Source organism: Nicotiana tabacum, chromosome 19 (genome assembly GCF_000715075.1).
Source record: "Nicotiana tabacum cultivar K326 chromosome 19, ASM71507v2, whole genome shotgun sequence".
NCBI classification, from domain to species: Eukaryota; Viridiplantae; Streptophyta; class Magnoliopsida; order Solanales; family Solanaceae; genus Nicotiana; species Nicotiana tabacum.
Genome location: NC_134098.1, coordinates 73,587,920 through 73,601,454, shown reverse-complemented (window position 1 = coordinate 73,601,454; position 13,535 = coordinate 73,587,920). Strand labels below are relative to the sequence as shown.

Here is a 13,535-nt window from a genome sequence, read left to right as displayed (position 1 = left end):
TCGTGTGCTATAGCTCACGCCTCCGTCGTGGGCCCGGGCCCCCAGACCCTGATCGCCTAAAAATTTTCCGGGACATCAAATACAACCTAAGGTACCAAAGTCATTGCCCATCCATGACCATTCCTCATTATTTGGCATTTTACGGCCATAAAACTAGAATTTCGCCCGATTCCCATATTTTCGTGTGCTATATAGCCCACGTCTTCCGTTGTGGGCCTGGGCCCCCGGACACAGATCATCTAAAAATTTTCCGGGACGTCGCATACAACCTAAGGAACCACAGCTACCGCCCCGCCATGACGCTTCTCATTTCTTGGCGTTTTGCGGCCATAAAACTTGAATTCCACTCGATTCCTTATTTTCATGTGCTATAAAGCACGCCTTCCACCTTGGGCCAGGGCCCCCAGACCCGGATCGCCTAAAAAATTTCTAGGACATCAAATACAACCTAAAGAACCACAGTCACCACCCATCCATGACCGTTCCTCATTTTTTAGCATTTTTCGGCCATAAAAAAAGAATTCCGCCCGATTCCCATATTTTCGTGTGCTAAAGCCCACACCTTCGCCGTGGGCCAGGGCCCTCGGACCCGGATCGCCTAAAATTTTCGGGGACATCAAATACAACCTGAGGAACCACAGTCACCGCCCCACCATGACCATTCTTCTTTTTTTGGCATTTTACGGCCATAAAACTAGATTTCCGCCCGATTCCGATATTTTTGTGTTCTATAGCCCATGCCTTCTGCCATGGGCCCGAGCCCCCGGACCCGGATAGCCTAAAATTTTTCGGGACATCAAATTCAACCTAAGGAACCTCATTCATGGCCTCGCCATGACCATTCTTCATTTTTTGGCGCTTTACGGCCATAAAACTAGATTTTCGCCTGATTCCAATATTTTCGTAAGCTATAGCCCACGACTCCGCCGTGGGCCTGGGCCCCCAGACCCGGATCGCTTAAAAGTTTTCCTAGATATCAATTACAACCTAAGGAACCACATTCACCGCCCCTCCATGACCGTTCCCCATTTTTTGGCATTTTACGGCCATAAAACTTGAATTCCGCTCGATTCCTATATTTTCGTATGCTATAGCCCACGCCTTCCGCCGTGGGCCCGGGCCCTTGGACCCGGATCGAATCAAGTTTTTCCGGGACATCTAATACAACCTAAGGAACCATAGTCACAGCCCCTCCATGAGCATTCCTCATTTTTTAGCGTTTTACGGCCATAAAACTAGAATTCCGCCCGATTCCCATATTTTTGTGTTCTATAGCACATGCCTTCCATCGTGGGCCCGGGCCCCCGAACTCGGATTGCCTAAAAAGTTTTCGGGACATCAAATACAACCTAAGGAACCATATTCATCTCCCCGCCAAGACCATTCTTCGTTTTTTGGCGTTTTACGGTCATAAAACTAGATTTCAGCCAGATTCCCATATTTTCGTGTGCTATTGCCTACGCCTCTGCCGTGGGCCTGGGCCCCAAACCCGAATAGCCTAAAATAATTTCGGTACATCAAATACAACCTAAGGAACCACAGTAACCGTCCCTCCATGATCGTTCCCCATTTTTTGGCATTTTACGGCTATAAAACTTTAATTCCGCTCGATTTCTATATTTTCGTGTGCTATAACCCACGCCTTCCGCCGTGGGCCCGTGCCCGGATCGCCTAAATTTTTTACGGGACATGAAATACAACCTAAGGAACAAAATTCACAGCCCCGCTATGACTATTCCTTATTGTTTGGCGTTTTACGGCCATAAAATTAGAATTCCACCTAATTCCCATATTTTCGTGTGCTATATAGCTCACGCCTTCGCCGTTGGCCAGGGCCCCTGGACCCGGATCGCCTAAAATTTTTCAGGGACATCAAATACAACATGAGGAACCATAGTTACTACCTCGCCATGACCGTTCACCATTATTTGGCGTTTTACGGCCATAAAACTAGAATTCTGCCCGTTTCCCATATTTTTGTGTTCTATAGCCCATGCCTTCCGCCGTGGGCCCGGGCCCCTGGACCCGGATAACCTAAAATTTTTCGGGACATCAAATGCAACCTAAGAAACCACAGTCACCGCCCCGCCTTGACCATTCTTCATTTTTTGGCGTTTTATGGCCATAAAACTATATTTTCGCCTGATTCACATATTTTCGTGTGTTATGGCCCACGCCTCCGCCGTGGGCCTGAGCCCCCAGACCCAGATAGCCTAAACTTTTTTCGGGACATCAAATACAACCTAAGGAACCAAAGTAACCGCCCCTCCACGACCGTTCCTTATTTTTTAGCGTTTTACGGCCATAAAACTAGAATTTCGCCTGATTCCCATATTTTCGTGTGCTATAGCCCAGGCCTTCCGTCGTGGGCCCTGGCCCACAGACTCGGATCGAATAAAATATTTTTCGGGACATCAAATACAACCTAAGGAACCAAAATCACCAGCCCGCCATGACCGTTCCTCATTTTTTAGTGTTTTACGGCAATAAAACAAGAATTCCGTCGCATTCCCATATTTTCATATGCTATAGCTCACGCCTCCGCCGTGGCCCGGTTCCCCGGACTCGGATCGCTTAAAAAATTTTCGAGACATGAAATACTACATAAGGAACCACATTCACTGCCCCGACATGACTGTTTCTCGTTGTTTGGTGTTTTATGGCAAAAAATCTAGAATTCCGACCGATTTCTATATTTTCATGTGTTATAGCCCACACCACCGTCATGGGCCCCCCCGGACCAGGATAACCTAAAAAATTTTCGGGATGTCGAATACAACCTAAAGAACCACATTCACTGCCCCAACATGACCGTTCCTCGATTGTTGGCGTTTTGCGGCGATAAAACTAGAATTCCGCCCGATTCCCATATTTTCGTGTGTTATAGCCCACGCCTTCCACCGTGGGTCTGGGCCCCCAGACTCGAATTGCCTAAAATTTTTTCGGGATATCAAATACAACCTAAGGAACCACAATCACCACCCATCCATGACCGTTCCTCTTATTTTGGCATTTTACGGCCATAAAACTAGAATTCCGCCTGATTTCCATATTTTCGTGTGGTATAGCCCACGCTTTCGCCGTGGGCCAGAGGCCCCGGACCCGGATCGCCTAAAATTTTCGGGGACATCAAACACAACCTGAGGAACCATAGTCACCACCCCGACATGATCGTTCATCATATTTTGGCATTTTACGGCCATAAAACTAGAATTCCGTCCGATTCCCATATTTTTGTATTCTATAACCCATGCCTTCCGCCGTGGGTCCGGGCCCCCGGACCCGGATAGCTTAAAATTTTTCGGGACATCAAATGCAACCTAAGGAACCACAGTCATCGCCCCGCCATGACCATTCTTCATTTTTTGGCATTTTACGTCCATAAAACTAGATTTTCGCCCGATTCCAATATTTTCGTGAGCTATAGCCCGCGCCTCCGCCGTGGGCCTGGGCCCCCGGACCCGGATAGCTTAAAAATTTTTCGAGACATCAAATACAACCTAAGGAACCACAGTCACCGCCCCGCCATGACCATTCTTCATTTTTTTGGCATTTTACGGCCATAAAATTAGATTTCCGCCCGATTCCAATATTTGCGTGTGCTATAGCCCATGCCTCCGCCGTGGGCCCGGGCCCCTTGACCCGGATCGCCTAAAAATTTTCTTGGTCATCAAATACTGCCTAAGGAACCACATTCAACGCCCCGACATGACCGTTCCTCATTTTTTGGCGTTTTACGGCCATAAAACTAGAATTCCGCCCGATTCCCATATTTTCGTATGTTATCGCCCACGCGTCCGCCGTGGGCCCGGGCCCCTAGACCCGGATCATCTAAAATTTATCCGAAATATCCAATACTACCTAAGGAACCAAAGTCACCGCCCCGCCATGATCGTTCCTCATTTTTTGGCGTTTTACAGCCATAAAACTAGAATTCCGCCCGATTCCCATATTTTCGTGTGCTATAGCCCACGTCTCCGCCGTACGCCCGGGGCCCTGAACCCGGATCACCTAAAATTTATCCGGGACATCAAATAAAACCTAAGGAACCAATATCACCGCCCCTCCATGATCGTTCCTCATTTTTTGGAGTTTTATGGCCATAAAACTAGAATTCCCTTCGATTCCCATATTTTTGTGTGCTATAGCCTACGCCTCCGCCGTGGGCCTGGGCCCCTGGACCCGGATCGCCTATAATTTTTTCGGGACATCAAATACAACCTAAGAAACCAAAGTCACTGCCCCTCCATGACCGTTCCTCATTTTTTGGCGTTTTACGGCCATAAAACTAGAATTCCGCCCGATTCCCATATTTTCTTGTGCTATAGCCCATGCCTTCCGCCATGGGCCTGGCCCCTGGACCCGGATCGTCTAAAAAAATTTCGGGACGTCGAATACAACCTAAGGAACCACAGTCACCGCCCCGCCATGAACGTTCCTCATTTTTTGGCGTTTTGCGGTCATAAAACTTGAATTCCGCTCGATTCCTTATTTTCATGTGCTATAGAGCACGCCTTCCACCGTGGGTCTGGGCCCCCAGACCCGAATTGCCTAATATTTTTGCGGGACATCAAATACAACCTAAGGAACCACAGTCACCACCCATCCATGACCGTTCCTCCTTTTTTGGATTTTTACGGCCATAAAACTAGAATTCCGCCCGATTCTCATATTTTCGTGTGCTATAGCCCACGCCTTCGCCGTGGGCCAAGGCCCCCGGACCTTGGCAATCCGACACCGAAACCTATCAAATCAAGTCCGATTGACCTCAAATTTCGCATACAAGTCATGATTGACATTACGGACCTACTCCAACCTCCGAAATCGGAATCCGACTCTGATATCAAAAAGTTCACTCCCGGTCAAACTTCTCAAAAATCATCCAATTTTTTAACTTTCGCCAATTGACGCTAAAATGACCTACGAACCTCCAATTCAACATCCGAACACGCTCCTCAGACCAAAATCTTTCTACGGAGCTATTGGAACCGACGAAACTCCGTTCCGGAGTCGTCTTCTCACAAATCAAACTATGTTCAATTCCTATGACTTAAACTTCCATTTTTGGGTACTATGTGTCCCATTTCGCTACGAAACCAAAAAGCAACCCCCGACGAGTCACGTAACCACAAAATGAAATAGAGGGAGCAATAGGTAGGGGTTCGAGGCTAATACTCTCAAAACAACCGACCGGATCGTTACATAAACAATTATATCAAATAGAAAGAATAAATAAGTAGTATTCTAAGAAAATAATATATAGATAAAACACCTTGAAAGCATATCAATCTTAAGAGAAATACATATGACAAGTTTCTACTTTCTAGTAAACATTTGTTCCATAAGTTCCACACTTCCAGTATCGTAGGGTATGTTAAGAAATTCCTAAAGCAAATTGTAGGGTACACTTCCATAAACTAATTGTTTGATTTATGTAAAATAATATTTTAATCTATTTTAAAGTCCTAAAAATTGGTATATTTTACCTAGTCAGTAAGGAAAGATATGTAAGGTAATATTAGTATATGACCAAAATTTTAGTTGAATTTAAAGTCCTAACTTATTAGAAAAATAATTAAATTACAACTTTGTCCAATATGAAATTTGATTTTAAGGGGTAAAAAAAAGCGAACAACATTTCACTAAAGGCCTTTGTACTTTTAATATAGTATTAGTTTTGGTATACGTGCGTTGCACGCGTGTATAGTGTCTATCAACTAAAAAATATATTACTTGGCGTTAAAATAAAATGTAATATTTATTTCAATGATGAAAATAATTTTTCTCACATTAACATAGTAATTGTATTCAATATATTTTGAATATGCATGAATGATGCATTTAGATAAATTAGTTGTGCATTATTTTATAATTATCCATATCTTATAATATGATATACAAATATATTAAATTGTGTCTCACCTGGCATCTCTTTATGAATACATTTTATCTTTTACTATTTCATTTTTATTTCTTAAAGTTTTCATTTTAACAATTTATTCCTAATACAATAACTGATTTTATTTTATATTCCGATCTCTTTTAATTCAAATACTTAATTATCTTTTTAATAACTAAAAAAAATAATTTATTTTTTGAGGATTTAGATTATTAATATTAGCTCATATCATATATTAAATATTTAATTATAACTATATATTTATCCACAAAAATTCTTTTGTCAAATGATATTAAAAATCGACCTTTTGTTTTTTATATTTGCCGCAGTATTGATAAACAACTTTTGTCAATCACTTTTCTTTCTCTCTTGCTCTTGCTATTATTAAATATTTTCATTTTTTTTTCTAATTATGTTTTAAAATCTGTATTAATATTTATATCTACTCAAATTATTGATCAAAGAATATAATTATAGTCCGGGGACCAATCTCACATGTCTACTCATAACATTTATATGTGTTGCTTCCTGATTTGGGATAAAGGACAATGCTTCCTCTTTCTTTAGTCTTTTCTTTATTTTATTTTGTTATATCATAATTGTTTACCTAATATTTTTGTACAATCTCTTTTGCACTAAAAATGTTTAAGTGTACAAATTCATACGCATAAAGATTTGGTGTTACTTAATCATACTTTAGTAGTAAAATTTATATAAGATAAAATTTTAATAATTTTAAAGTCCTAATTATAAGGACTTCTTACTTATTCAAATAAGGAAAGATTAATAAGTAATAAATCTGATTTAATTTAAAACTCATAAATATTAGTTAGGAAAATAATTAAATAACTATTTTGTCTCGAGTGAACTCTATTTTAAAAAGGTAAAAAAGGCAAACGATATTTCGCTAAGGACCTTCGTGCTTTTAATATAGTATGTATATATATATATATATTATCTTATGTACGAAAAATATATCAAAAGATAATATGTTTAATAAAGTTGGTTTAAAATCTGTATGTACGAGCTCTAACTTAAAAAAAAGTTAAATTAAATTAAGAATATTTGTCATGTAATATGATCATGATTTTGTATCCATATAAAAAGTTCGTTTTTTTTACCAAAAATTATTACCGAAATAAAACTTGTATTAAAAATAAAAAATATGAAGGAAACGCTCAAACTTTTCTTCTGTTCTTTGGTCAACAAACTCTTAAAAGTGTTTTATCTTCACTCGCATAGTGCACAGAAGCCATTTGTCTCTCTCTCTCTCTCGATCTCGAATCTTCTTCGATTATTTCAAAGCCATTTTTAACTGCAGAATCCCCATTTCATTTTTTTCGCAAATACTATGTACTGTGAAGAAGATTAATTCTTGGTAAGACATCTACTTATTATATACTATCTCTTCTTGTCAAATCCCAGTTGATTAATACTTGTAAAGTTTTGAATTTCTGGGAGAAGTTATTTTAATTGTGATTTTTTCTTAATGGGTTCTTGTAAAGATTTGATTTCTTAAAAGTTTCTTATGATTAATACTTGTAAATTGTTGGATTTCTGAGAGAAGCTATCTTCATTATGATTTTTTCTTAGTGGGGTTTTATAAAGATTTGATTTTTCTTTTGCTTTTTAAGCCCCGGTGTTCCTAATACAATTTTTTTTGCAGCTTCTTAATTTAGAGGAAAATCTAGTTGTTTTCACATTGGAGTGAAGGGCATTTCGAATAATGGCTGAAGTGGAAGAGGAGCAGCAGCAGCAGAAATTATCAGTAGGTAAATGCATTAATCTATGCTTTCATCTTCTTCTCAGCTAAAGATATTATCATTTATGGAGTGTGGACATATATCATAATTTTGTTGGCTTCTTGATAGCTAATTTAGTAAATGTAGGGGTGAAAATGAAGTAAATTTCAAAGTTTGATGCATTGAAATGATGATGTGGGTTGACTTCTGCTGCAGAGTTATGTGCATTTTAATATTTCAGTATTCTTTTGGTAGATGGAAAAGAGTTTCCAGCTACTTCTTGGACGGTGATTTTCGAAACTTGAAATTTGGAGGACATTTGGAAGTTGCTAGTAATTTGCCATACTTGATAACCTTTTTTTTCCTTCTAAGTATTTCATTGCAAATGGAAGCAATGTCCTGTGAAGATCAAATGATTTCACCATAAATACTGTAATTTTGTTTTTGTCATCTTTAGTTCCTCCTGCACCTTTATTTTGTAATCATTCAAGTTGACTTAACTAGTGACTTTAGCCATATATCATGCGGTAAAGGATTGGGATCATGGTGTGTGAACAGTATTACTTTTGTACTTAGGATTGAAAGTGATGTTTGCTTATCACAAGTTGGTTGCCTTACTGAAGAAATGCCTCTTCTTTTTGTATCAATGCTGAACTAATTGTTAAACTGAAGGCTGTTCTTTCGGGAGAAGTTAGACCTAAAGTCTTAAACTACTTCGTCATACTTGTTTCTTAAGAAGGTTTGTTTACCAAATTAAATTCAATGCAGATCAGGGTGGTACTGACGAAATCATCACTGAAGGCGCTTCAGTTGTTCATGGAGAACTTCCACAGGATGATACTGGGCCACCAAAAGTTGATTCAGAAGTGGAATTCCTCCATGAAAAAGTAACCAAGCAGATCATTAAAGAAGGTCATGGTCAGAAGCCAACGAAATACGCAACATGCTTCTGTAAGTCAAAGCTAAGATTGTTTGTTGTTTGTTTGTTTTTTCTCCTTCCTTCCCTGTCCTAACTTCTGGTTTCAGAAACAGTAAAATCCTATTATATTTTGACTGGTGAGAGTGAGCAGTATCTCCTTTGATAAATCTATTTGATTTAATCGTTCAGGCCCAAGTATGTTCTCTCCTCTGCTGAAACATGTTATCTTGTTTTCCTAAATAATTTTTCTCCCAGTGCAAGTTGTTGCGTTCTTCTTCTTATGCATGTTTAGGAAATATATATGCCTGCTTTTTTATTTTAAATGGTTCTCTGAGTGGATCAAACTCATGCTTATCTTTTTCTCTTTGGTCAAGTATTTATGAACCATCTCCTAATTCCTTCTTTTGATGCTCCGTTCTTAATTTATGACAACAAAGTATCTTTATTCTGTGATAAAGATTGTCATGCATGATTTCACATCTATTGTTTCCAAACAAAAAGGGGCCCTTTGTCTTCTTGTGGTGGGACTATCCCTCAACATAACATAAATATCAATGATATCAAAAAAGCTGAATAAGTAACATCATTGTTTGGTTTGCGGAGAACTTATAAACGGACTATAAGGCAAGAGCTGTAATACAGTGGAAAATCATCAATAGATTATTTCTGTTTGTTATCAACCTTTTTGGGGCTGAGGCGTAATTGTTGTTGCTGTTGTTGTTGTTGTTGTTGTTGTTGTATTGGGCAAAATGTATATGATTAAATTGGAGAAAAAATTTCTCCTAACAATTTGTTTGGCCTACTTCACTTTATCTTTTCTAGTATTTGTTATATTATCCTACATGATTAGACTAAAGTTGAATTTGTAATTATCAATTATTGTTTATCTCAAAATAATAAACAATTTTAAGAGAAAGTCAAAATGAGGTGCAATAAAATTTGAGAAATATGAACTAATAACTCTTGCATTCCTCTTCTACCCTATCTATCAGAAATAAATTAGAGATAATAAATAAGAAGTGGTTCTCCACAAATGGTTCCCCATCATCTATATTAACTGGAATGTCATAACTCATATGTGCACCAAAAATTAAGAACAAACAAACAAGAGCTTGCTTGTGCAACAATGCTTTTTCGATTTATCCAAAAGCTATGTTGCTCGGACTCTCCAAAATAATGCCACACCCGTGTCCGATCCTCCAAAAATGCACTACTTTTGGAGGATCCGACACGCTCCCAGTGATATTTTCGGAGAGTCCGAGCAACATAGTCCAAAAGCTCTCTTAGTTCTCTCTCTCCAAACTATCCTCATTAGTGCCAAGTTTGCTACATTCCATGCACTGCATCTTTTTTCCTCTTTTTAGGACCCACCCAAACATCATAGTTTTAATGACAGCCAGCATTGACCATTGCATGCCACACAGATTCAGCGCAATTCATCACTGCAATCACTAGTTAATTTTGCTGTCTCTTTGTTGTTTTCCTTGTATAATCATTCAAATTTTGCTGAGGTAGAATCTGTCTTTCTGCCCTTTCAAGTGCACAAACTGACGAAAATTATCTTTATAGTGCATTACAGGGCATGGACTGAAAGCACCCAGCACAAGTTTGAAGATACATGGCATGAACAACAACCCCTTGAGCTGGTTATAGGAAAAGGTATATATCCAATTTACAAGATTGCAGGTCATTCGGCGTCGTTACTTTTGATTTCTTTTTATCTTAGTAAATTAGCAGTTGATGCTTATAGAGTGTTAAATTTCGTGATAGCCCGCTTCCACCTGTGTGCTTTTCTTGGTGGAACCGTGAAAGGGTCTAAACTTTAAAGAAGTTACAGTAGAGTTAAAGTTAGCTATCAAGTTCCATTCTGGATATAAAAATTTGGGAAGTGCGTAACACTGATAAGATACTTGGATTTTAATCAGACTGAATGTGAAACTACCACCTTATTATCTTGGATTTCCTAATTTATTTATAATAGAAATAAGAAGTATTGTGTTGCTCTTTTCTTGCAGAGAAAAAGGAAATGACTGGCCTCGCTATTGGCGTTAACAGCATGAAATCCGGTGAGCGTGCTCTATTGCATGTTGGCTGGGAACTCGCCTATGGAAAAGAAGGAAGCTTCTCTTTCCCTAATGTCCCACCTACAGCTGATGTTTTGTACGAAGTCGAGTTGATTGGCTTCGATGAGACCGGAGAAGTGAGTTATTTGTTCCTTTACTAATTTCTGGTTTTTACTCTGAAGGTGCCGGTACTCATAATTTTTTGTGCAATATGTTTAGGGTAAAGCACGGGGTGACATGACAGTAGAGGAGAGGATTGGGGCAGCAGATAGAAGAAAGATGGATGGAAATGCTTTATTCAAGGAGGAGAAACTTGAGGAGGCTATGCAACAGTATGAAATGGTCTCACCGCTGCTTATAATTGTATAATTTATAGTTTCTGTTGCCATGTAAGAGTCATCTTCTCCTCATAGTACATGATTTTCTATTTGTGTTCCTTAGGCCATTGCATATATGGGAGATGACTTCATGTTTCAGCTGTTTGGTAAGTTCCGGGACATGGCCTTAGCAGTAAAGAACCCATGCCATCTTAACACGGCTGCTTGCCTGCTGAAACTCCAGCGGTATGATGAAGCCATTGCTCAATGTAGCATTGTAAGCATACACTCATTATTCTGAAAGTTTCTTTTTACAAGAGAGGTTGAAATTAGTAAATGATCTTGATATACTGATAATTATTAGGTCCTAGCGGAAGATGAGAACAATGTAAAAGCATTGTTTAGACGTGGAAAGGCTAGAGCTATACTTGGTCAGATCGATGCAGCTCGTGAAGACTTTCTGAAAGCACGCAAGTTTGCCCCGCAAGACAAAGCCATTGCTAGAGAATTGCATTTAATTGCAGAACATGAGAAGGCTGTCTATCAAAAACAAAAGGAACTTTACAAAGGACTATTTGGACCAAGACCAGAGCCTAAACCAAAGTCGAAAAACTGGCTGATTGTCATTTGGCAATGGCTGTTGTCACTCTTCTATCTGCTTTTCAGGCGTAAGGCGCGCAAGGATGACTAACTGAATTTGGAGAGATGTTATTGTTGATGCCAAATTTGTGAAACTACTTCCCACCATTCTACTCCAACAACACACCTCTTGTACTCTAGAAGCTTTTCTCTTGACCTTGTGTTAGAAGAAAATTTGTAACCAAAGAAATTGGGAAGAAATTTGAAGTTCTGATTTTGTAATTTTATTAGTAAGATAACACTTTGCTAATTATTTTCTCATTCTGATTCCAAGTGTTTGCTAATGGCAGATGTATTTGGATATTGCAATTTCCCTTGGCTTAGGTGTAAACTTCTCAGTTGTTCTTAAATGTAATTATTTTTCCCTACAAGCTACAGCTGACACAATGAGGACAAGGGTTTCTGCATAGATAATAATGCCTGTTAATGAAACTCATAGGACATCTATATATAATAAAAGGAGACGCAAAGGCACATTATTAAGACAAGTGACATAACCATAAAAAGCCAAGTAGCATTATTAAGACAAAATAAACTACCTATTTAACTAGAAAAACCTTTTTAAATTTTGAATTAATTGGTTACTCTATTTGAATTAATAAATATAAATGTCTTATAATTAGCTATATTAAAAAAAACGAAAATATAAAAAACAAATAACTACTCATTCAAATTGAGGATTAGTTTCAAGTTGGAGTTTAAAAGTTATTTTAAATTAAAAAACGAAAAATAAAATTAGCTATAATAAAAAAACGAAAATATTAATAATAGTAAAAAAGCTACCTATTCAAGTTGGGTAATAGTTTCAAGTTGGAGTTTAAAAATTATTTTAAAATAAAAAACGAAAATAAAGAAATAAACAATTGCCAATTCAAATTGGGGTGTGGTTTCAATTTGGAGTTTTAAAATTATTTAAAAATAAAAACGGAAATAAAGAAATAAAAAATTGCCAATTTAAATTGGGGAGTAGTTTCTTTCTAATATAGTAGTCTTTATATATATCTATGAGAAGTAAATATACACACACACAAAAAAAAAAGTAAATAATTATATGATGCCAAGTGGTATAACCATGAGACGCTAAGTATAGATTTTTAGGACAAAGTTTCAACAAATTTGGTGTTTTAAAATTATTTTAAATAAAAAATGAAATTAAAAGAAAAATAAAAATTTGCCAATTCAAATTTGTGAGTAGTTTCAAGTTAGATTTTTAAGACAAAATAAACTATCTTTCTAACTAAAATAAAATATCTTTTGAATTTTAAATTTTGAATTAATTGGTTAATCTATTTTAATTAATAAATATGGATATCATATAATTAGCTACAATAAAAATCGAAAAAAATTACCCATTCAAATTGGAGAGTAGTTTCAAGTTGGAGTTTTAAAAATATATTAAAATAAAAAACAAATGCAAAAATAAAATTAGCTATAATAAAAAACGGAAATATATAAATAAAAGAAAGGGGAGTAGTTTCAATTTGGAGTTTTAAAATTATTTTAAAATAAAAAAACGAAAATAAAGAAATACAAAAACTTTCAATTCAAATGAAAAATACAAAAAGTCAAGTGGCATTGTTAAGACAAAATATTTTTCAAGTGGCATTCAAACTGGGGAGTAGTTTCAAGTTGGAGTTTTAAAATTAAAAAAATAAAAAATAAGAAAAAATTAAATTATCTACGGTGAAAACGAAAATATTAAAAAAAAAAAAAAAAACCTATTCAAGTTGGGGAATAGTTTTGGTTTCTCCCTTTCAAACTAAAAAACCTTTGAATTTTAAATTTTGAATTAATTGGTTACTCTTTTTAAATTAATAAATAAAGATATCTTATAATTAGTTATAATAGAAAAAAGAAAAAAAAAACTACTCATTCAAATTGGGGAGTAGTTTCAAGTTAGAGTTTTACAGAATTTTAAAATAAAAAACAAAACAAAAAGTAAAATTAGCTATAATA

At 37.0% G+C, this 13,535-nt stretch overlaps 1 protein-coding gene across 1 annotated transcript; it reads left to right on the top strand.

Annotated features, from left to right (window-relative positions):
• Window positions 1-7,083: 7,083 nt before the first annotated feature.
• LOC107804758 (peptidyl-prolyl cis-trans isomerase FKBP42-like) lies at window positions 7,084-11,888 on the top strand. Its single transcript, XM_016628684.2, has 8 exons — window positions 7,084-7,277; window positions 7,566-7,671; window positions 8,410-8,592; window positions 10,130-10,219; window positions 10,576-10,760; window positions 10,843-10,965; window positions 11,065-11,217; window positions 11,305-11,888. Exons 2-8 carry the CDS (start codon window positions 7,626-7,628, stop codon window positions 11,629-11,631), a joined length of 1,107 nt encoding a protein of 368 aa, XP_016484170.2. The 5' UTR covers window positions 7,084-7,277; window positions 7,566-7,625; the 3' UTR covers window positions 11,632-11,888.
• The last annotated feature ends 1,647 nt before the right edge of the window (window positions 11,889-13,535 follow it).